Source organism: Dipodomys spectabilis, unplaced genomic scaffold (assembly GCF_019054845.1).
Source record: "Dipodomys spectabilis isolate Male_0828 unplaced genomic scaffold, ASM1905484v1 ptg000073l, whole genome shotgun sequence".
NCBI lineage: Eukaryota > Metazoa > Chordata > Mammalia > Rodentia > Heteromyidae > Dipodomys > Dipodomys spectabilis.
The window spans coordinates 6,357,869-6,381,300 of NW_024870750.1; the positions used below are offsets into that span (position 1 = coordinate 6,357,869).

Below are 23,432 nucleotides of genomic sequence, written 5' to 3' on the forward strand. Positions count from 1 at the left end.
TGCCTTCAAATTGCAATCCTTAGAGCTCAGCCTCCTGAGTAGCTAGGATTATAGATGTGAGCCCCTGGTGCCTGGCTGGACTAGGCTTAAAAAGAGAAAAAAGCAGAGGTGAAGGAGATGGAATAGAGCTTCAGTATGGAGACTTTTTTTTCAGTCCAGTTTCAGAATGACAAGGGGTTTAACTAATGCAAACACTGCTAATAGGGTAGTAGAGATAAAGTTTCAGAGGAAGGACTTATCCGGGACAATGATTTGAGTTCCAGGATTAATAATACTTAATTGGAAATGCCTTCAGGCCAGCCATGTAGAGTATCTGTCAGGTTAGAGTTTCAGCTTGTAGAAACATATTTGTATCCATTAATGATGGCTGAGGCAATGGGAATAAGAAAATATATGAAGGAATACGTGTTGAAATAAAAATAGAACTGAATATAAAGTCTTTAAAGGATATACACCCACACCCACATTAGCTTAGTGGGGTGCTGATAGCTCACACCTGTAATCCTAGCTACTCAGGAAGCTGAGATCTGAGGATCCTGGTTCAAAGTCGGACCTGGCAGGAAGGTCTGTGAGACTCTTATCTCTGATAAACTAATCAAAAAAGCCAGAAATGGTGCTGTGGCTCAACTGGTAGAAAGCTATCCTTGAGCATAAAGAGGCTCAGGGACAGCGCCCAGGCCGTGAGTTCAAGCCTCAGGACCAGAAAACAAATCCACTGAACAAACAAAACAATTAGCTTATGTTAAATATAAAAGGGGTAGTGATTTCATTGTTACAACTCTATATATGTCATATTTAAGTCTTGAAGGAGGTAGTGAGAGAGAGAAGATACGTGGAACTGTGAGAGAATATTTGAAGTAACACAAGCAGAACCCTTACCTGATTCTGATGATGACTTAGGCATATGAAAGTGAAGTTGAAGAACAAATTCATGATGTAGGTTCTACCTGTGTCCAGAGGCTTAGGTATTTTTGTGTGTGTGTGTGTGTGTGTGTGTGTGTGTGTGTGTGTGTGTATGTGTTTTGGTGTTGGTCCTAGGGCTTGAACTCAGAGCCTGGGTACTTCCCTGAGCTTTTCTGCTCAAGGTTAGCACTCTACCACTTGAGCCACACCTCTACTTACAGCTTTTTGGTGGTGAATTGAAGATAAGAATCTTAAAGACTTTCCTGCCTGGATTTGAACTATGATCCTCAGATCTCAGCCTTCTGAGAAACCACATACCAGACCCCAGCTAAGGTGTTGCTGGTTTTAAGGGCCCTCCTGGAATTTGAGTATGGGAGTTCTTTGAGAGAACATAGCTAAGTTATCTTACCCAGTAGTGATCTACCCAGAAGATGGGTAGAAATGAAATGCAGCCTTGAGGAAATCCAAATTTTCTTGGTCTTACTTGTTGCTTACAAGGCAAACCCTTAGATTTATAATATTACCATAAGTGGACCAATCCCTAGATATGAAAGTGGTTCTAACTTCTGAACCAGGAATAACCATTAAGGTATAAAATTTGGTATGGTTTCCCTTATTTGCAATAACTAGTATATATCTAGGATAAGCAGAAAAGGTCAAAAGCTATGTACATATGACCATATAAGATGATGTTAAGTGAAATGAACCCTAAGATAGGGACACAACTTGTTTTTTCTTTCTTCCTATTGTTTTTAATGTATTTATAATGTACTATGTGATTTGTTTTTCATTTTTTTGGTATGTTCTTCCCCCACGGTATAACCCCAGTTTTCGCTGTATTTAATTCTGGTGCCCTGAATCTTGTATATACATTTTTCTAATTTGGGGAGGGGAAGGGAAATAACAAAATGCTTAAATAAGGATACAGGTTGATCCATTGTAACAATGAGATGTACAAGACACTATGTTGAAAATGAACTTTACAACTTCGGCAGGTGAGGGGAGGTGCTGAGGGGAAGAGCGGGAGGAGTTGGGGAGGTGGGAAGGGAAGGGATGGTAGGGGAAAAACAAAGGGAGAGGGGAGGAGGTAACGATGCTCGAAATGGACTCATTACCTTACTCATGTAACTGTAACCCCTCTGTACAGTATTTTTACAATAAAAAACATAAAAAAATGTATTCTGTATTGTCACGACTATGCCTACTGGCAAAGCACAACGATCCTAGTTGGGAGACAGTGCTGCTATCGGGACCTCATGCCACTCTGGTTATTTTTTTTTTTGGGTCCGGTTGTGGGGCCTGAACTCTGGGCCTGGGCGCTGTCCCTCAGATCTTCAGCTCAAAGCTAGCACTCTACCACTTGAGCCACAGTGCCACTTCTGGCTTTTTTCTTTTTGCTTATGTGGTGCTGAGGAATCGAACCCAGGGCCTCATGCATGCAAGGCAAGCACTCTACCACTGAGCCACCTTCCCAGCCCCCACTCTGGTTATTGAATTAAGTAATGCAGTGCTGAACCAGAACTTCCTAAGGCGACCTCCTCCTCCTCCTTTAATATATGTCTTCTTTAATATATCTATGGTACCTTTCTGCTTTTCAGTCTCGTATTGGTTTGATTAGATTGAGCCAATTCACAAGAGGTTGAATACCCGTGGGCAAACTTGAGATGCCATAGCTTTAGAAGAGAATCAGGATTGTGGTGGCCTCAAGATGCAGCTTGAAGTTGTCTTCACATCCTTTGTGTTTTACACCTCAGAAGGTTCCTGGTTAACCCATAAATGAAATTTAGGTCCCCGTCACTGTATAACTGATCTTTCAAGGGTGGTTCTATGCTTTTTAGAAGTGTGCTGAGGAGGCTTCTTTTTTTTTTTTTTTCTTTTTCTTTCTGGTGAAAGGGAGAAGCACATAGTCTCCCAGGAAACCAGAGCTTTGTTTCCTATGATTTTGCAACATGGTACCTGCAAAGCACCCAAATAAAAGCACCACCTTCAGTTCTCAGAGTCCTACTTTTATAGTCCTTTGTCTGTTTTGTGAATTAAAAGACTTTTACAACTCCCTTTTGACCTAAATGTGTAAACTGTTGTACACTGTTAATAGCTTTTTTGTTTTGTTTTGTTTTGCACTTCCTAAAAGCATGAGGTAAATGTAATTAGTCCCCAATATCCAAATCCCCATTGGGAAAAATTTCAAGAAGCAATACATTTGAAAACCCTTTTTAAAGTCTCCAATCTCCTTACATCTCAACAAAATTATTTAGATCTCTCTAAATTGTCCTTGAATCTGGCAGTCTGAATGGGGGAAGTGTGAGGCAGTCCTTGGGCTGAGTCAGATACTTGTGCTCAAGGTTGGGAATCCAAGAAGCCTATTGGACAGGTCTGTCATAGCTGTGTTTTAAGATCACCACTCATGTCTGCCATATGGAGCCAGACCTCTGGCTCTCACAGCTGTACCAGTTTGGCCCTGTGTAATCTCCCCTGATGCTTGATGATAATCACTAAGTAGAATGCCTGGTACAGATGGCCTCCCATGCTTCAGTGCACAGCCCCTCTGGGTGCGAGTAATGTGTAGCAGAGTGATGTGGGCACGTAAGTGGGTGGAAATTTTCTAATGTGTCACAATAATAACAATGCCGAATCCTATTGCTGCTCAGCTTCCCCTAGAACGCCAGCCCACGCAGCAGCCTACTTGGTTCACAGTCCTATGTGAATGCTAGACAATTAGCAGCTGATAATGAAAAATGCCATGGGAACCAGTGGGAAAATAATACCTTCCTCCAAGGATATAATGAAATGAAATTAGCACAGACAGTAAAACAATTTATGGTGTCTTTCTTTTCTTTTTTTTTTTGTAATTAAAAAGAACCAGTAAATACTTCTAGTAGAGAAATCTGAGAATCGATTAGAATCTCATCTGTTTTAGAGAAGGGTTTTATTCAGAATTTAACTCTAGAGGAACTTCTTAAGAAGAAACTTCTAAGGCATCAGGATAGGTAAAAGGTGCCCATTGTATTTGAATAATACAACAGTTTTGTTCAGTTGTTGTTATTAAGTGGCTATTGTGTAGTCTGGACTTTAGAAAAAGATGCTAACACTGGATAATTGACTTTATTGTTAGAGTTGTACATTTTTGCTCTTCACTGAAAAGAAATGGATTGGCATTCTCAACAAATAAGGTGAACTTGTATCTTCATGGACAGATAACCTTCTGAACACAAAGAATAGTATTCTGCTGTCAGACACTAGTAGGGCACACCTGTAATCCTATCTACTCAGGAGGCAGACATCTGAGGATCAAGGTTCAAAATCAGCCCAGGCAGACAAATCTTAGAGACTTTTGTTTCCAATTAATGAGTTAAAAATAATCTGGAAGTGGAGGTATGGCCTTGAGCAAAAAAGCTAAGCAGGATTGTGAGGTTTTAAGATCAAGTCCCAGTCCTTACAGCATTACTCGTTTATGCAAGGACTGGGGCTTGGTCTTAAAACCTCACTGTCTGTGGAATTTGGGATTTCAAGGTCCTTTAATTTTACAATTTCTAGATGTCCCATTTCCTGTCTAAGAAAGTTGGATACATAGCATACATACTACTTTGGGGGTAATGTTAAAATTTATGAGTTTCATAATAATCATTAGAAATGTTTAATTGCCTTGATGCTAGGAACTTTTTTTTTAAAGGGTATTGGATTAGTGAGAAACAATTCTGGTAAAATATCAGTTTCAGTGTGTGGGCAGTCTTCTGTGCGTTCAAAATAAAGAAATTATAAACAAATCAGAATTACATTTCACTCCAAATGTTCTTCCCATGTGTTTGTTTTGGACAGTAGAAGAAAGTTGGAAATCGTTTTTTTTTTCTAAGATACTTTATAGGTTTGAAGTAGAATTGTCTGAATCTCATTTACAAAAATATTCTTTTTTGGGTTGGGAAGGTGGCTCAATGGTAGAGTGCTTGCCTTGCATGCCTGAGGCCCTGGGTTCGATTCCTCAGCACCACATAAGCAAAAAGAAAAAAGCCGGAAGTGGTGCTGTGGCTCAAGTGGTAGAGTGCTAGCCTTGAGCTGAAGATCTGAGGGACAGCGCCCAGGCCCAGAGTTCAGGCCCCACGACTGGACCCAAAAAAAAAAAATTGTTTTTAAAAATTTTATTTTCTTGTAAAGATACTGTACCGAGAGGTTACAGTTACATCAATAAGGTAATGAGTACATTACTTGTTAAGCATTGTTACCCCTTCCTTTGTTTTTCTCCCACTATCCCTTCCTTCCTCTAACTCCCCTACTCCCCTCTCCAAAGTTGTAAGGTTCAGTTCCAACATAGTGTCCTGTGAGTCTCATTGTTGCAATGGGTCATCCTGTAACCCTGTTTCAGCATTTTGTTATTCCCTTCCCCTCCTCAAATCAGATAAATGTATATACAAGATGCAAGGTACCAAAATCAAGTACAGTGACAATAGGAATATACCATAGGAGGAAGAACATACAAAAAAACAAAGAAAAAATCACATAGTGCATTAAAAAGAACAACAACAAAGAAAAACCTCTTGTGTCCATATCTTGGGGTTCATTTCACTTAGCATCATCTTTTTTTTTTTTTTTTTTTTTAAATTTTATTTTATTTTATTTGAGAACATACTGTACAGAGGGGTTACAATTACATGGTCAGGATAATGCATACATTTCTTACCAAGCATTGCAGCTTCCTCCTTTGTTTACCCTTCACCTCCCTTCCCAGCCTCCCCCCTTCCCCCCACCCAATCATACCCCCCCCCCCCCTCCGACATTGTAAAGCTGGTTTTGACATGACATTTTGTACTTCTCATTGTTGCAACAGGTCCACCTGAATCCTTAAACGACTTGTTTGTCCCCATCTCCTCCACATGTTATACACTTAACATCATCTTATATGGTCAAATATACATAGCTATTGAGCTTTTCCACTCATCTGATAAGATAATCCCAGACATTACCAATTATTGCAAATAAGGGAAACCATGGGACCTATATTTCTTTGGGTCTGGCTTACTTCACTTACTATGATTTTTTCCCCAAGTTTTCCCATTTCCTAACAAATGGGGCAGAGTCATTCTTTCTGATGGAAGCATAGAATTCTATTGTGTGTGTGTGTGTGTGTGTGTGTGTGTGTGTATCACATTTTCTTGATCCATTTATCTACTGAGGGGTATCTGGGTTGGTTCCTTAGCTTACCTATTGTGAGTAATGCTTCAATAAACAGTTGTGCTGGTAGCTTTAGTATGGCCTTATTTGTGATCATTTGGGTAAATGCCTAAAAGTGGGATTGCTGGGTGTAGGGGAGCTCTATGTGTAGTCTTTTGAGGAACCTCCATACTTCTTTCCAGAGTGGTTGAACAAGTTTACACTCCCACCAACAGTGCAATAGTGCTCCCCTTTGGCCACCTCCCCTCCAGCATCTGTTGTTATTAGAGTTCTTGATTTTTGCCATTCTTACTGGGGTGAGGTGGAATCTCAATGTTGTTTTGATTTGCATTTCTTTTATGGCCAGAGAAGTTGAGTATTTCTTCATATATCTATTGGCCATTCTTATTTCCTCTTCAGAGAAGTCTCTCTTTAAGTCTTTAGCCTACTTATTAATGGGGAGGTTGTTTCTTTGAGGATTTGTTTTTGGAGGTTTTATTTTTTTCAGTTCTAAGTAGTTTTAGATATGAGGCCCTTCCTTGTCTGTTGTATAGCTAGTGGAGATCTTCTTCTAATCTGTGGGCTTTCTATTAATCTTATGAGCTATGTCCTTTGCCATGCAGAAGCTCTGCAGTTTAATGCAATAATATTCTTTTAAAATTGCAAGTTAAATTGTCTCATTGATTCAACAACAATCCCACAAAAACATATGAATTATATATTTCTGATGTTTCAACATGACATGCTTTAGTCATATGGTCCCAATTTTATCACACAATTATATTAAGGTTAGTAGTGTTCAAATGTTAATGAGAACTGATTAAATTTGACCTTTTCATTTTTTGTTCCTGCATATTGATTGTATGATGTGAGGGGTTTCGTTGAGATATTTCCCATATATGCATGTAGATGTCATGTGCTTTGATAATATCCATACCTTTTATTATTTTGTTATATCCCTTCCCCATTTCTTTTTTTTTTTTTTTTTGTCGGTCGTGGGGCTTGAACTCTGGGCCTGGGCGCTGTCCCTCATCTCTTCAGCTCAAGGCAAGCGCTCTACCACTTGTGCTACAGCACCACTTCCGGTTTTCTGGTGGTTTATTGGAGATAAGAGTCTCACGGTCTCTCCTGTCCGGGCTGGCTTTGAACCGCGATCCTCAGATCTCAGCCTCCTGAGTAGCTAGGATTACAGGCGTGAGCCACCAGCACCTGGCCCTTCCCCATTTCTTTAAAAAAATCTTGCAAAAATTTAAATGATAGGTTTTATGATTAACTTTCCATAATGCATACAATGTACTTTCATCCTATTTCTCCTGCCTGCCATCCTCTTTTCCCTCTGTCACTGGCTAGTATAGTTCTTTCCTGTTCTTTCTTTTCTTTAGGTCTCAGTTCCAGATGTGTGAGAAAACATGGTTTTTGTTTTCTTGAGTTTGGCTTATTTCACTTAACTTGATCTCCAGTTTCATCTATTTTTCTGCAAGTGACATAATTTTATTCTTTCTCATGACTGTATAATACTTAACAGATACATTTCCTTTAACCATTCTTTTGGTCATTAGGTACGTAGGCTGATTCCATCATTTGACTATTGTGAATAGTGCTGCTGTAAACATTGATGTGCCGGTACCTGTTGTATGCAGGCTTACTTTATGTCAGGTATATGTCTATAATATATAACAGGTATAATAGGACTACATGGTAGTTTTTTTTTAAAAGAAACTCCATACTACATTCCATAAATAATTCCATAGTGACTGTACTAGTTTATAGGGCACTAGCAATACACAAAGACTTCCTCCCCCCACATCTTTGCCAACATTTTGTTGTTTGTTTTCTTGATGATTGCCATTCTAACTGGGGTGAGATAGAATCTCAGTGTCATTTTGATTTGAATTTTCTTTATGACAGCATATTGAACATGTCTTCATGTGTATGAATTCACAGTTCTTCTTTTTGGATTTATTTGTTCAACTCATTTATTAATTAAATATTTGTTCTTTGAGTTTAATTTTTTGAGCTCTTTATATATACTGGTTATTAAATCCCTTGATGGATGAAGAGCTGTCAAAGATTTTCTCCCATTCTGTCAGCTGTCCCTTTATTTTGGTAACTGTCTCATTTGATGTTTAGTAGCTTTTTAATCTGATGAAATCTTCTCTGTCAATTCTTGCTCTATATCCTGAGGTATTTTCTCATTCAGAAAGTGGTTGCTTATGACTATATATTTCTCCTATATTTTCCTGTGGTAGTTTAAAAGTTTTCTGTCTTACATTGAAATTTTGATCCATTTTTAATTGTTTTGTACAGGCTAATTAAGTGTCTTTTTTTAAAAGGACATAAAGTGGTCAAGGCCTACACATTGAGTTTGTACAAAGCTACAGGAACACCCCATTAAAAACCCAACAATCCATAAACGTTGTCTATGGCTTTATAATCTGGCAAAATCACCTAATTCCTCTTGGTTCTTTTTCTATATTCCTCACCATCTGGGAAGATGTAGAATATTCAGAGAGAGTGGAAAATAGCTGAAGTATCCAGGGAAACTCAGATGAGTGAATAAAATCTCAAGGCCTCAAAGATTCCTTCTGTGAGTCCAATGGTGCATTGCTGCTATATCCACCAGTGTTATTTTTAAGCCAATACTTAAGACAGTTAAGGGAAAGATGATAAAGCTTGTGGATAATTCTTGGCTTCTCAAGTGTGTGTGTGTGTGTGTGTGTGTGTGTGTGTGTGTGTGTGTGTATGTGTGTATGTGTATGTGTAGGCATATGTGTATGTGAATGCTAAGAATTTACATTTAAACATGTATAGCAGATAGGTAGCCTACTTAATTTTCAGAAGAAGATGGACACATTTCAACACACACATATATTGCTATATTAAAGATAGCACCCCATGACTATACTCCCCCCTGAAATGCTGTATTCTCAAGTGTTTTGAGAAATGATTGGTTGCTAGTGACTCCATATGTTGCTATGTTTTATTTTGGAACATGTTAAAATCGCACTTAGGTTTCATTAAACTACTTTCCTGTTTTTTGAAAGGTCTATTTTTTACTTCCAAAGGATTTGTTTGAATATGTACTCAACATATCCTTCTTAGCCATTACTAAGAAGAAAATTTAATGGTAACTACCCATTTTCCTTATTTTATATATTTTTGAATATTTCATAGTTGTAGAAAATTTTAGGAAAATCAGTATGGCTATTGATATTATAAAAACCCCATAAGTTAGAATAGTGACAAAACAATATACTTCCCTAAGTATCAAGGATGCTCTTTTCTATTTTTTTAGTTGTAGACACATCATAGAAGAAGAAATTAAAGCTTTTGTATATTAATTTTAAGTAGTTTGCTTAACTTTCTACATGGTTTGTAAACAACTAATGCATGAGTGACTGTAATTGTACAGACATTTTGGACTTGTGTCTCGAAGAAGTAGGCAAAGATAGAAACTCACTGATGTTAAGATCTTAAAAGTTTCTCATTTGTAAACAACTTTTTATTGATCGTTAAAAATTTTGAACATACACTATAGTTTCTGTAATCATGCAAGTCTAAAGGTAAAGAAATGATTCCAAAACTCTTCTATTTCATTGTTTCTGGGCATTTTTGAGGAGATCTTTATTGTAGAGTACACCAAAACTTCACTCAACATGGTTTCTCTTTCTCTGGCTGTCCACAGTAATCTCCTGTATTGTTGATAGCATTCAACTAACACTGAGCTGGAGCCAGCCGCTGCTTCCTTTGTCCTGCCAGATTCTGAGATCTAGTTGCTGCTCAAGTTGCCTTTGAACATACCTTCTTGTTCTGAAGAGGTTTTTTGATAGTCAGTGCTGTAGCTTGTTCTGGGGCCTAATGAGTCTAGGCTTCAGTCCATGTGGGTGGTAGGCACTGTGTCCAGTTCACCTTCACGCTGACCTTTTTCACTGGCTTTTCTGAGAGGCTCCTGGAAGAGGCTCTCAGGAGCTTAGGCTCAAGTCAGGGACTTCTGCATGAATGTGCTTGAAACTATGAGACAGGGGATGAACAAAATTGAGGTTAGGTCATGGACAAGAGGACTTTGGATAGTCAGAAATTAGAGGGATATATAACTATTAGAATTTTAGACTCCGCCCATTTTTTGGTGTGCCAATGGTGGGGCTTGTACTTAGCCTGGGCTTGTCCTTGAACTTTTTTTTTTTGCTTAAGGCTAGCTCTCTGCCACTTGAGCCACAGCTCTACTTCCAGCTTTTTTGGTGGTTTATTGGAGGTAAGAGTCTCACAGATTTTTCCTGTGTAGGCTGGCTTTGAACCATGATTCTTAGATCTGGTGAGTAGCTATAATGACAGGGTGAGCCACCAGTGCCAGGCTTTTTTTCGCATTTTAGTTTCCTCACCCTTCCTGGAGTGGTGCTGGGGAAATTTCCACCTGAGGTATTATCATTTCAATGTTAATTGTTTCTATTGGCACTGCTCAGTTAATTTTGGTGTCCCTCCTTATAATATTGTTAAACAGTTCTTCAGCCTTCTCTCATATTGTTTGTAATCTTTGTGATGAGTCAGATGATTGCAATTGATTAGTCTTTTTTTTTTCCCCCTGTTGTTTCAACCCCCTTTAACAACAGTGGGATGAAATTCATGAGCTTGCAGCCAGCCTGTTGTGGCATGCAGATGCTTTTGTATTTGTCACTGTACGCTCTGCTTTCTTCTTGAGCTCTTGTTTGAGAATCAACAGATGGAGCTATGCAGTGGCATGTCAGAGCTACGCGTAATTCTCAGGAAGTTTTCCACATGAACTATGTGACCGAACTTCACTGCCATCTGATTTCCAATTTAGTAATGACTAGAATAATTAGATGAGTTACTCTGCAGATGGCACTGGAGTTGGATGACATATGTGTCCCTGTCATCTGTGGCAGATGATATGTGTAATACTTGCTCTTCACTATAGTATTTATATATGTGCAATGCAAAATGCCTTTGGAGTTTTGCTATCAAAGCCTCTTGTTTGGGCCCAAATGCAGTTTGAGACCTGCTTTAGCTTCCTGATTGAACTCTTGGCTTGCTGTATTCAGGGTGACAGGTTAATTGCAGCACTGTAAGCCTCCTGATCTACAGTACTTAAACTTCACTTTTTGTTTTCAATGGATTGAACACAGGGGTTTTCACTCTCGCATGGGCATTCTGCTCAAAGCTGACACTCTTCCACTTGAACCACATCTCCACTTCTGGCTTTTGTCTGATAATTAGAGATAAGAGTCTCATGGACTTTCCTGTTCTGGGCTGATTTTAAATTGTGATTCTTAGATCTCAGCCTCCTGAATAGGCAGGATTACAGGGGTGAGCCATCAGCGCCTGGCTTTTATCTTTATTCTTTTTTTTTTTCTTTTTGCCAGTCCTGGGCCTTAACTCTGGGCATGGGTGCTGTCCTCCTAAGCTCCTTTTGCTCAAGGCTAGCACTCTACCCCTGAGCTACAAAACCACTTCTGGCTTTTTCTGTGCCCTTTTCGCTGGGTGCCGGTGGCTCACGCCTGTAATCCTAGCTACTCAGGAGGCTGAGATCTGTGGATCATGGTTTAAAGCCAGCCTGGGCAGAAAAGTCTGTGAGACTCTTTCCTCCAATAAACTGCTCAAAAATTTTCCAGAAGTGGAACTATGGCTCAAGTGGTAGGACAACAGTCTTGAGCAAAAAAGCTCAGGGACAGTGTCCAGGTCCTGAATTAAAGACCTAGGACTAATACCAAAAGAAAAAAAACTATATCCTTTTAATAATGTTTTCAGGTTCATTGGTGTTACAGCATGCAGTTAATTTTTTTCATTATCATTGTCATAAGTTTTAAAAAATTATAGAGTTTAAAAAATTATAGTATTTAAAAAATACTCTATTAAGATATAAGTGGTATACAAAATCTATAGATAGGTATTGTATACAACTGTGTGGGCTTGGTGACCCTATATGGGCCTATGACATGATCAGGCCATCAGTATTATCAGTAATGTACACAGATCTGTCACCTCTACACATTTCACCCTGCTCCTACACTTTACAGAAGATCTATCCTCTTAGCAAATCTTTATGTAATATAATATTGTCAATCACAGGTGCTATATTGTATGAGTTTTCTTTAGTTAAGCGTTTGTTGTTGTTTTTTTTTTAAATCATTTTAGAGAAACAAAACCAGTCTTGTTAATTAAAAAAACTGATTTCCTATTTTCTTTAGTGTTTATTTTTGGCCTAATCTGTATTAATTACTACTTTTCTTTTTTCCAGTCCTGGGGCTTGAACTCAGGGCTTGGGTTCTGTCCCTGAGCTTTTATGATCAAGGCTAATGCTCTATCACTTGAGCCACAACTCCAGTTCTGGCTTTTTTCATGCGTAACTGGAGATAAGAGTTTCACAGGGACTTTTCTGCTTGGGCTGGTTTCTAACTGCGATCCTCATATCTTAGTTTCCTGAGTAGCTAGGACTGCAGGAGTGAGTCATGGCACCTAGCTGGTTTTATATCTTAGGGGGTAAAAAATAGTTTTTAAAATTGAGATTTAAAAATATGTAAGCATTTATTTCCACAAACTTTTCTGTGAATTTTGCCTTTTCTGTATTCCATACATTTTAACATGCTACATTTTTATTTTGTTTGTATCAAGCAAAGTATTTCCTAATTTCCTTTTGATAGTATATTCTTTGACATACTAGTTGTTTAAGAGTGTGTTAGTTGCCAGGTGCTTGTGAATTTACCTGTTTTCTTTCTATTATTGAATTCTTATGCCATTCCATTACAACCAGAGAATGTATTTTGTAATGGGTTGAGTCTTCTTAAGTTTGCTTAGATGCTTTTTGTGACTTAGCAGGTTATACCCACTGAAGGATTGTTTGCGTGCACTCAAAAGAGTTTTCTGCTGTTGATGGGAGGAATGTTCTGTAAATATATCTGTGACATCCATTTCACCTACTGTGCTGTTTAGTTCAGCTATTACCTTATTGAATTTCTGTCTGGATGATCTATCTACTCTAGAGATTGGGATATTGAAGTCCTGGATTTTTATTATATTGTTACCTATTTCTCACTTTAGAACTGTCTATGTTTGCTTTATACTTAGGTACTTTGATGTTGAGTACTACGTATTTATAATTGTTTTATATTTCTGTGGAATTCACTCTTCTATCATTTTGTAAGACCTTTACCTCTTGTAATTGTTATTTGCATCTCAAAAGTCCCTTTTGTCTGTCATGAGTATAACCATCCTTTTTTCTCTTTTGAATTATCTTTATCTACACATTTGCTTTCAGTCTATATCCTTAAATCTAAGATCAGCCTTTTGTATCTGATTTAGTATTTTTTTTCCTCTTTACAACTAAGTCATTGTATCTTCAGTATATCTTCTAGGATTTCTGTTTTTTTCCCTAATGATTTTCCCTCCTCTCTTCTTCCCTCCCTCTCTCCCTCCCTCCCTCCTTCCCTCCCTATCTATCTTCTTCCCTTCCTTCCTCCCTCCCTCCCTTTTTCCCCCTATTACTCTCTCTCCTTCCTTATCTTCTTTTGTATTGGGGGTTGAATAGATTCTTGTACATACTAGGCAAGTGCTCTACCACTGAGCTAAAATCCCTAATCCTTGGTTTACTGAGACAGAGTTGCACTATGTAGTTCCAGACTGGCCTTGGACTTGTGATCTTCCTGTCTCAGCCTCCTGTGTGCTAAAATTATAGGCATGTACAAACATATCTGTCCATATTGACCTTCTTTGCGATGACTGTTTTGATTTCTTTATCAAGCAGTTCATGGATCTCCATTTTCTAAGGGCTGGATTCAGGTATGGTGCTGGTTTCCTTTTGTGGCTTCATGGTTGTCATATGTTTTGTTTTCCTTGTACCCTTGTAGTGGTATCTGTACATTTCAAGGAGTACTCAACTCTTCTAGTCTGTAAAGATGAGTTTCTTAAGGTAAACATTATCTCTTCCTGGAGACTTTTTTTTTCTGGGACTGAGATTGAGTGAGCCTGGAGCTGGGTGATGGGGCCACTTCTGGTTCTGCACTTGAGTCTACAGTAGGCAGAACTGTCACTGGAGATTCTTATGGGTGCATCTCCTGAATGTCCACTGGATAAATGAGACTTCCTCTGGAATCATAAAAAGCAGGACTGGGTCAAGTTCATGTGAGGATGGAGCTACCAGTAAAAGGGACTGAATTCAACACCAACACAGATTGAGCACAAGTGCATTCCATAGTTGGCCACTCCCAGAGAGCGTAAAGCTCTGGGAAGAGGGCGATGGGAGTACCGAGGAACGCGGTTACTCCTGTCTGAGGACTCTCAGTGGGCCAAGTGTCACACAGATTACATTCCATCTGCTGCCTCATTTAATCTTTATTGTTATAGAGAAAGAAATCAGTATTTATTGTCTGCTTTCAGAGTTTAGGACACTGAAGTACAGAGAGCTTCACTGAGTCTGCCCAAAGCCATCCAGAATAAATGGTAGAGCATGATTTCAACCTTGGCAGGAACTGCTATACCCATGCCTGGAGCTACTACTATCATGAACTGTCTCAGAAGGGAGAGAACATATAGTAATCAGTATATGCATCTTTTTGATGCATATACTGGGAATTGAACTCTGGGCCTTACACTCATTAGGCTAGTGCTCTACCACTTAAACCCTGCCTCCAGCTCTGTTATATACTGTTTACTTTTGGGATAGGGTTGCTTCCTGCATGAATATGTCTGAGCCTTGATCTACCTGTTTGAGGCTTCCTGGCTTTACTGAGATTACAGATGTATTCCACTGTCCCAGCTTCTCTCTCATGGAGATAGAGTCCGGAGGAGCTCTCTGCCTTAGTGGCCTAGAAACACTGTCCTCCCAATCTTAGTCTCCCATGTACCTTAGGATGACAGGTAACCCCACTGCTCCCAGCTATGTGATGAGATGGGACCGCAAACACAGTTTTGCATGTGCTGGCCATGAACTGCGATCTTCCCATTCATAGCCTCGAAAGTAGCTAGAACTGTAGACATGAGCCAACCAGCGCCCAGCTATGCATTCTTTTTTTCATGATACATATTGGATTTGATAGCACACACTGTTACCATCTTGCTGAATCTGACAATCTTCTCTTGCCTGCCATTTTTCTTTTTCTTTCTCTTATTCTCATAATTTATTTGTAGGTACTCTTATGTATTCCCTAACAATTTGTGCGTATTTATTTATACATTAGTTTAATACCATATTCTACTTCAGGCATTTAAAACACTTTAGAAATATTTTTTATTGTTAAGGTCATGTACAGAGGGGTTACAGTTACATAAGTAATGTAATGAGTATATTTCTTGTCATCCTTGTTACCCCTTCCCTCAGTTTTCTCCTATATTCCTTCCCCTCACTCCCCCCTCAAGTTGTACAGATTGTTTCCAACATATTGTCTTGTGTATATCACTGTTGTATTAGTTCCCACCTTGTCCTTTGTCTCACCATTCTGTTGTTCCTCTTTCCTTCCCTAATTCAAATAAACATATATACAATACCAGGAGATCAAAATCAAATACAGTGACAACAGGGGATATACCATAGGGGGAAGAACATACAAAAGAAACAAGAAATCACATAGTACATTAAAAACAAAAACAAAAACCTCTTGTGTCCGTATCTTGGAGTTCATTTTGCTTAGTATCATCTTTTTTTTTTTATTTTAATACATTTTTATTGGAAAAATACTGTACAGAGAGGTTACAGTTACATGAGCAAGGTAATGAGTACATTTCCTTATCAAGCATTATTGCTTCCTCCTTTGTTTTCCCCTACCATCCCTTCCCTCCCACCTCCACAACTATTACCCCCCCCCCCCCCGCCTAAATTGTAAAAGTTCATTTTTCAACATAGTGTCTTGTACATCTCATTGTTACAATAGGTCAATCTGTATCCCTATTTAATTGCTTAGTATCATCTTATATGGTCATATGTACATAGCTATTGAGCTTTTCTGCTTATCTGCTAAGATTATGCTGGACATATACTAATTATTGCAATTAAGGGGCACCATGGGACCAATGTTTCTTTGGGTCTGACTTATTTCACTTAATATGATTTTTTTCCCCAAGTCTTTCCATTTCCTAACAAATGGGGCAGTGCCATTCTTACTGATGGAAGCATAGAATTCCAATATGTGTGTGTGTGTGGTGTGTGTAGTGTGTGAGTGTATGTGTGTGTGTGTGTGTGTGTGTGGTGTGTGTGTATGTGTGTACCACATTTTCTTGATCCATACATCTACTGAGGGGCATCTGGGTTGGTTCCATACCTTAGCTATGGTGAATAATGCTGCGATAAACATAGTTGTATTGATAGCTTTAGTATCGCCTTGTTTGTGGTCATTTGTGTAAATGCCCAGTAGTATTGATGGGTCATAAGGGAGCTCTATGTGTAGTCTTTTGAGGAATCTCCATACTTCTTTTTTTTTTTTTTTTTGGGTCCGGTCATGGGGCCTGAACTCCAGGCCTGGGCGCTGTCCCTCAGCTCTTCAGCTCAAGGCTAGCGCTCTACCACTTGAGCCACAGCGCCACTTCCGTCTTTTTTCTTTTTGCTTATGTGGTGCTGAGGAATTGAACCCAGGGCCTCAGGCATGCAAGGCAAGCGCTCTACCACTGAGCCACCTTCCCAGACCTCCATACTTCTTTCCAGAGTGGTTGAACAAGTTTACACTCCCACCAACAGTGCAGTAGGGTTCCCTTTTGGCCACCTCCCCTCCAGCATTTGTTGTTTTTAGATTTCTTGATTATAGCCATTCTAACTGGGGTGAGGTGAAATCTCAAATGTTATTTTGATTTGCATTGTTTTAATTTTTTTATTTTATTGTAAAGATGCTGTACAAAGGGGTTACAGTTACATGAGTATGACAATGATGTGCATTTCTTTTACGGCCAGAGAAGAGCATTTCTTCATGTGTCTGTTGGCCATTCTTATTTCTTATTCAGAGAAGTGTCTTTTTAAGTCTTTAGCCCACTTAATACTGGGGAGGGTGTTTCTTTGAGGATTTTTTTGGGGGGGGGATTTAATTTTTTGAGTTCTAGGTATATTTTAGATATGAGGCCCTTGATTCGATGAAATGTTATTTATGTATTTCATTTATTTTTTTTAAGACTTGGAATGGCTTGTTTTATGCTTTCTCTATCTGGATGTTAAAATGAAGTGAATATTATGCCTTCATATTAAGACTTTATATTATTCCAACTACGTATTAAATCTTCCCAAGGATTAAAACTTCATTTGGGGCACTCATTTTCATAAGCTTTACGTATACCTCATTCTCAGGAATCTCTGTTATTGACACTTATTCTTTAATTGATCCTTTTGTACATACTAACTTCTGTATTTCTTTACTGAATGTTATCTTGGCTCACATGTCTCTTACAATAGAATTCTTTGGATGTCCCTGCTACATGGGTTTATAATGAATCTGAATACCAAGAACTGTCGTAAGGTACACTGGGCAGTATTTAACTATTTAAATCTCAAGGATTTTTTTTTTTTGATGAAGCAGTGGAGGAGAAGATGGAATTTTACCTTCCAAAATCTAAAATGTCAGGAATAAACATTTTAAATGCTAAACTCTTTTCTTTCCCACATTTTAATCAGTATCAACTACTTGTACAAAGGGTCTTATTTTGACATGTCTCTATATGATGACAATGTACCTTGTTTAGACTCATCCCCTCCATCACTCTCCTTTCTCTACTACCCTCCCTTTTCAAACCAGTTCAACCAGCTTCATTGTTCCACTTTCACATGTACACCTCAAGGGTTTGACTGCTTTTGCCCTCATTCATCCTCTCCATTTGCCACTCCCCATCACTAGTACCTATACTGTGGACAGGATTTGTTTTACAATTCTAACTTCTTATGTGAACGATATTGCTAATCTTATTGCCAATGATGATCACCATTCTATTGCATCATTGCACCCAGGAAATGATTTTTCCTCCAATTGCTAATATGGATATAAGCATCCATCTAAAAGCTACTTGTTTTGTAATCTTCAGACAGCTGTATTTTTCACAGACTTGCTTCTATAACTATGGTCAGCCATTTCCAACTCTGCAGCTTTGGCGAATCTCTCTCTTAACATTTGTGACGTTGAAGTTGAACACTAGGCTGATGATAGGATCAATGGAAGTTGGGCTACTGGCAGAGAATATGACACATGTAAAGGCACAAAGATTTATTATCTGAGAAACTGGATAAGCCGAATGTACCAGGCAATTGTCCCTTCTGTCCCCTGCCTAGGTACGGTCTTGGTGATGTTAGCAAGAGTCAGGACTTTTGGAGTACTTATCATTTTTGAGTATTTATTTATTTATTGTGAAAATATCTTATAGAGGGGTTATAATTACATGGGCAAGGTAATGAGTACATTTCTTATCAAGCATTGTTGCCTCCTCCTTTGTTTCCCCTTCCCATCCCTTCCTACCCCCCCCTCGCCACCCCCCCCCCCCCCGCCAAAGTTGTAAAGTTTGTTTTTCGACATAACAACTTGTACAGCTCATTGTTGCAATGGGTCCACCTGTATCCCTATTTAAACGACTTGTTTTTGCCTTTCCCCTCCACAAATTATACCATCAAATACAGTGAGAGCAGGGGCTTTACTGTGGGGGAGGGACATACAAAGCAACAAAGAAATCATCTTACAAATATGTTAGAAACAATTGCATGAAAGAAAAAACATTTGAATACTTATCTTGGGGTTCATTTCACCTAACATCAACTTCTCTGACCTTTTCTGCTTGTCTCAGTTATTGCAAATTAGTTATTGCAAATAAGGGAACCATGGGTTGTCTGAGTTTTAAATTCAGGGCCTTATGCTGTAGTAATTTTTCCGTTGGGATCTCAAACTTTTGGCCTGGGCCAGTCTCAGACTGTTATCCTTCTACCTCTACCTCCTACCCAGTCAGGATGATAGGCATGCACCACCATATCTGCCCCCAAATACCTATCATTATAATTAATCACAGCAAAGACTCTCAATAACGCCATTTGTAAGAACCAAAAGTTGGGCCAATTTAATTGTGCTGATATTGTTTCCTTTGTGTTCTCTTACCAGTCACTCCTGAAGCGATTGGCTTCTTGTCTGCTGTTGGGGTCTTTGTTGTTCTTCTGGCTGTCCTCTTTCTCTTCATCAACAAGAAACTGAGTGTGGAAACCATAGGAGGCCTTCCATGTCTGGAGCTACGAGGGAAAAGAAAGTACTCTAAAGACAAGACTGGAAGCCACGTGGGGCTGGGTAAGCATTATGCTTCATGAGCTGAGCTTAGCAACTTGTGGTGGTTTGGGTCAAGGAATGGATGCCACTGTTTCCAGGATGGGTCCCGGTAAGATCTCACATGTGAGCTGTGCAGTAGCTGCTGTGGTGGACATGATGAATGGACATTACAAAAGGATGCATTAGCTTTGTGAAAGTATTGCACATTCTAGGGTTTGAAGAACAGATGTGGAAAGGCTAAGCACCACTTTCTAGCCTCTTAGTTCTTTAGATTTCTAGGTTGGGTTTTTCTCAAAGGAAAAAAAAATGCACTTCAATTGAGAGGAGCCCTCTGGTGTTTTACCCTTATGATGTTGGAACAGGGCTGACATTTTACTTCTTAGTTCATTTTTTTTGAGATTGTTCCGGGTTCTCCCACAATCCCCTTTCCAAAGGGATGTTTTTAATCTTTAAGCCCAGTGATTATTCTATGTCATTTACTCTTTTATTTTGAATTTGAATGGAAGAAAAAAACATAACAGATTATGCTCTAAAGGACATAGCTTGCATTTAGCTGCAGTGTTGCACTTAGAGGTGCAGAAAGTACTGGTTATTGTCAGACGGAAGCTCTGCACTGTCTTACATAGAACATCCTTGCCCATTTCTAGCTGTCTCATTCCTACTCTCCTCTTTCATATTCCATAGATGGCCAAGGAGCCATCTTGCATTCTCTTTAGAACAAGACCAAGGATGTGAGAATGCTCTCCAGTCCATGTTCTAAGTGAGCCTGGATAAAGTATATTTGGACCATTAATATATAGGTCTTAGAGCTACAGATAATTCCATTTTTGCCAGGTTGTTAAAAAGGGCATACTTCAGAATTTATAGCCTGGTGATTGTCTATAATGATTTACATTAAGTCATTTCAAAACATAATACCTGGGGCTGGGAAGGTGGCTCAGTGGTAGAGCGCTTGCCTTGCATGCATGAGGCCCTGGGTTCGATTCCTCAGCACCACATAAGCAAAAAGAAAAAAGCCGGAAGTGGTGCTGTGGCTCAAGTGGTAGAGCGCTAGCCTTGAGCTGAAGAATTGAAGGACAGCGCCCAGGCCCAGAGTTCAGGCCCCACGACCGGACCCAAAAAAAACAAAAAAAAAAACGTAATACCTTAAACCACTAATATTAATGTTCCAACATTTTGATATCCAGGAAATTAGGAGTGATTTACTTGGTGGTTCATCAGGGACCTCATGAAGTTGTAGTTAGAATATGAGCTGGTGGGGAGGAGGGCAGCTACTGTCACCTAAAGGCTAGTTGTGGATGGAAGAGTCACTTCCAAGATGGTGAAAGATCCCAGCCCTCCCCATGGCACCCTAACCCTCCATAGAGATCTTTGAAATCTTCATGACAAGGTGTCTGACATGGTAGCTGGCTTCTCTCTAGTAAGACACCCATGGAGAGCAGGGAGGAGCCACAACTCTTTTGATAAACTAATTTGGAAAGTCATACACTGTTGTTTTTGTTGCATTGTGGTCATTTACTGAATACATTCAAGGGGATATGGATTTGATTCCACTTTTTGAGGGGAAGAGCAGTATTAAAGAGTATAGGTATTCATTACTTATAGATTTATAGACACATTCTAGTTACCACAAATGAGGGAAACCATGCAGCCTATGTTTCCTTGGGTCTGGCTTACTTCGCTTAATATAATTTTTTCTAAGTCTTTCCATTTCCTTACAAATGGTACAATATTATTCTTTCTGATGGATGAGTAGAATTCCATTGTGTATATACACCACATTTTTCTTGATCCATTCATCCACTGAGGGACATCGAGGTTGATTCCATATCTTGGCTATGGTAAACAATAAGCAATAAACATGGTTGTACTGGTAGCTTTAGTGTGGCATGGTTTGCAGTTCATTGGATACATGCCCAGGAGTGGAATTGCTAGGTCATAGGGAAGGCTTATACTTAGTCTTTTGAGGACCTGCTATACTGCTTAAACAAGTTTACATTCCTACCAACAGTGTAATAGGGTTCCTTTTTGGTCACATCTCCACCAGAATTTGTTGTTAGTTTTCCTGATAATGGCCATTCTGAGTGGAGTGAGGTGGAATTTCAATGTTGTTTTGATGACTAAAATAAATAAATGACACTGGGACATGATAAATTATATAGGAACCTACTCATTCAGAGGCCAAAGGAGGCTATGCATAGGAGTGGTGGACAAAAGCTCCATAGCTTATGGACAGATGACCACATAAAATAATATTCTATGAAATGAACTCCAAGAAAAGGAAACAAGAGACATTCTTTAGTTGCCATTGTTGCTATTTTTGTTTTCTTTTCTTTTTATCTTGTTTGTGAGTTTGTTTGTATTTGGGAGGGTAAGTGAGGTACATAAAAGGTGGAAGAGGATGAACAAATACAACAGTGATACTCACTAGACACTATGTGGAAAATGAACTGGATAGCTTATGGGTGGGGACTAGAGGGGAAGACTTGGAGAGAACAATGGAAGGGGAGACATGGTTCAAAATGAATTGTACTGATTGTACCTGATTCATATAATTGTAACCTCTCTGTATATCAACTATACAATAACAATAAAAAAGTGTAGGAACACATTTTACAGTCACTACAGGTGGTAATGATTATAAATTGCAAATTGGATAATTGGACATTGTTCCTGTTGCCTTACTTTTTTTTTTTTTTTTGAAATTCACTTGAGGCATTGAACTTGTATTTTACATAGAATTTGTCACATAAAATCAGAGTTATGAATAGTGTAGCCACTACCACCCCAGCTGGGGTAGAAACTAGAATTTTAAACCCCTGACTCGTTCTCCAGATCCTCCCACTTACCCCAACACAAAAGATTAAAAAAGGAGTTATGGTAAAATGCAGAGAAAAAGAGTGATTGTGTGGCATTAAAGCCACGGGAAGAGGTGAAGGAAGCTTTTCAGGCCATTTTCAGCCATCTTTAAGGTACAGACACGAGCTTTTGGCTTAAATAGAAAAAGAAGGGGGTGAGGGGGAAGAAAAGAATCCATAATTATTCCACAGCCCTGGTTATAGCTGGGGTTCACTATTTCAGTCTTTGTTTAGGATAGTGCTCTGCACGCGCAGTTTTCTAGAGAAGTTATCCCTGTCATTGTACCTGATCAGGATAAAAAAAAATCGTAGGAAAAAAAAGTCATAGGCACCTGGCATGTGGTCCATTTCTTCTTTGGGGGAAGGATTTTGTTTTTCAATCTTTCCTTATAAACACACTATCAATCAGTCCCATCCTCCTAGTTTCCAAAGTGTTTATAAAGTGACTGTAAAGAGAATGGCTTAGCACAAAGAACACAGATAAAAATGGAGGCAGGAATGCCACACTTTTTTCTTGGTGTTAGGATGAGCAGACTTCTTGGACATGGTGGATGTAGGATTATAGTTCTGCTTTCTTGCTTTTAGACCTGATTGCACTTCATTATGTGGCTTTGATGGTTAGAGAATCATTCTAAACTTCAGTGGTTTCCATCTGCACACTAGTGGCAGGGTTGATCTAGATTAAGTGAATTGATTTTATAAAGAGGCTAGTATTGTGGCTGTGGGGCAAAGGCCTTTAACTATACTTGTAGCATCATTAACCCCACACATTATTAATACAATGCATTCATTACTTAAATTAGCAGATTAAAGTGGGTGATGAGTACAAAGAACCAAAGTGGGAGCTATTTAAAATATTTCCTTTTTGTCTTGTTTGACATGTTATTTGAGTATTTTAAAGACAATTATGAATTATACTTGCAAATAAGTTGAGGTTGGAAGATGATGTTGAAACAATAACTATAAAGCATTAACCAGAAGCTGCTAGTTTTTTTTTTTTTAAAAAGCACTGAAAAATAAATACGTATCTCAAACTCAGAGTGGGAGGGGGAGTCATATGAAGAGAGATTTGCAAATAATTATTCAGGAGAATCTACAAATTATAATGTCTAAAAAAGCAAACACCTTCATTTTGATGTCTCTCCCTTTAAAGACTTAATTATTGTGGATCAAAAGCTTTTGAAAAACAGGATTCCACTCCACATTTTATTGAACCATTGATATTTGCCATAATTAAAATCCTTGGAGCAATGGTGCTCTATGAAGTTGAGCTGTCCATGTATTTTGACAAATGTAAAAGAAAAGATAG

The 23,432-nt window shown here is 38.8% G+C and overlaps 1 protein-coding gene across 1 annotated transcript in view; it reads left to right on the plus strand.

Moving 5' to 3' along the window:
• Syt16 (synaptotagmin 16) overlaps window positions 1-23,432 on the plus strand; it is a 229,663-nt gene that overhangs the window by 89,811 nt on the left and 116,420 nt on the right. Inside the window, exon 2 of the mRNA XM_042682567.1 lies at window positions 19,107-19,286. Coding sequence (XP_042538501.1) covers window positions 19,107-19,286 — 180 coding nt within the window. The remainder of the gene's footprint in view (window positions 1-19,106; window positions 19,287-23,432) is intronic.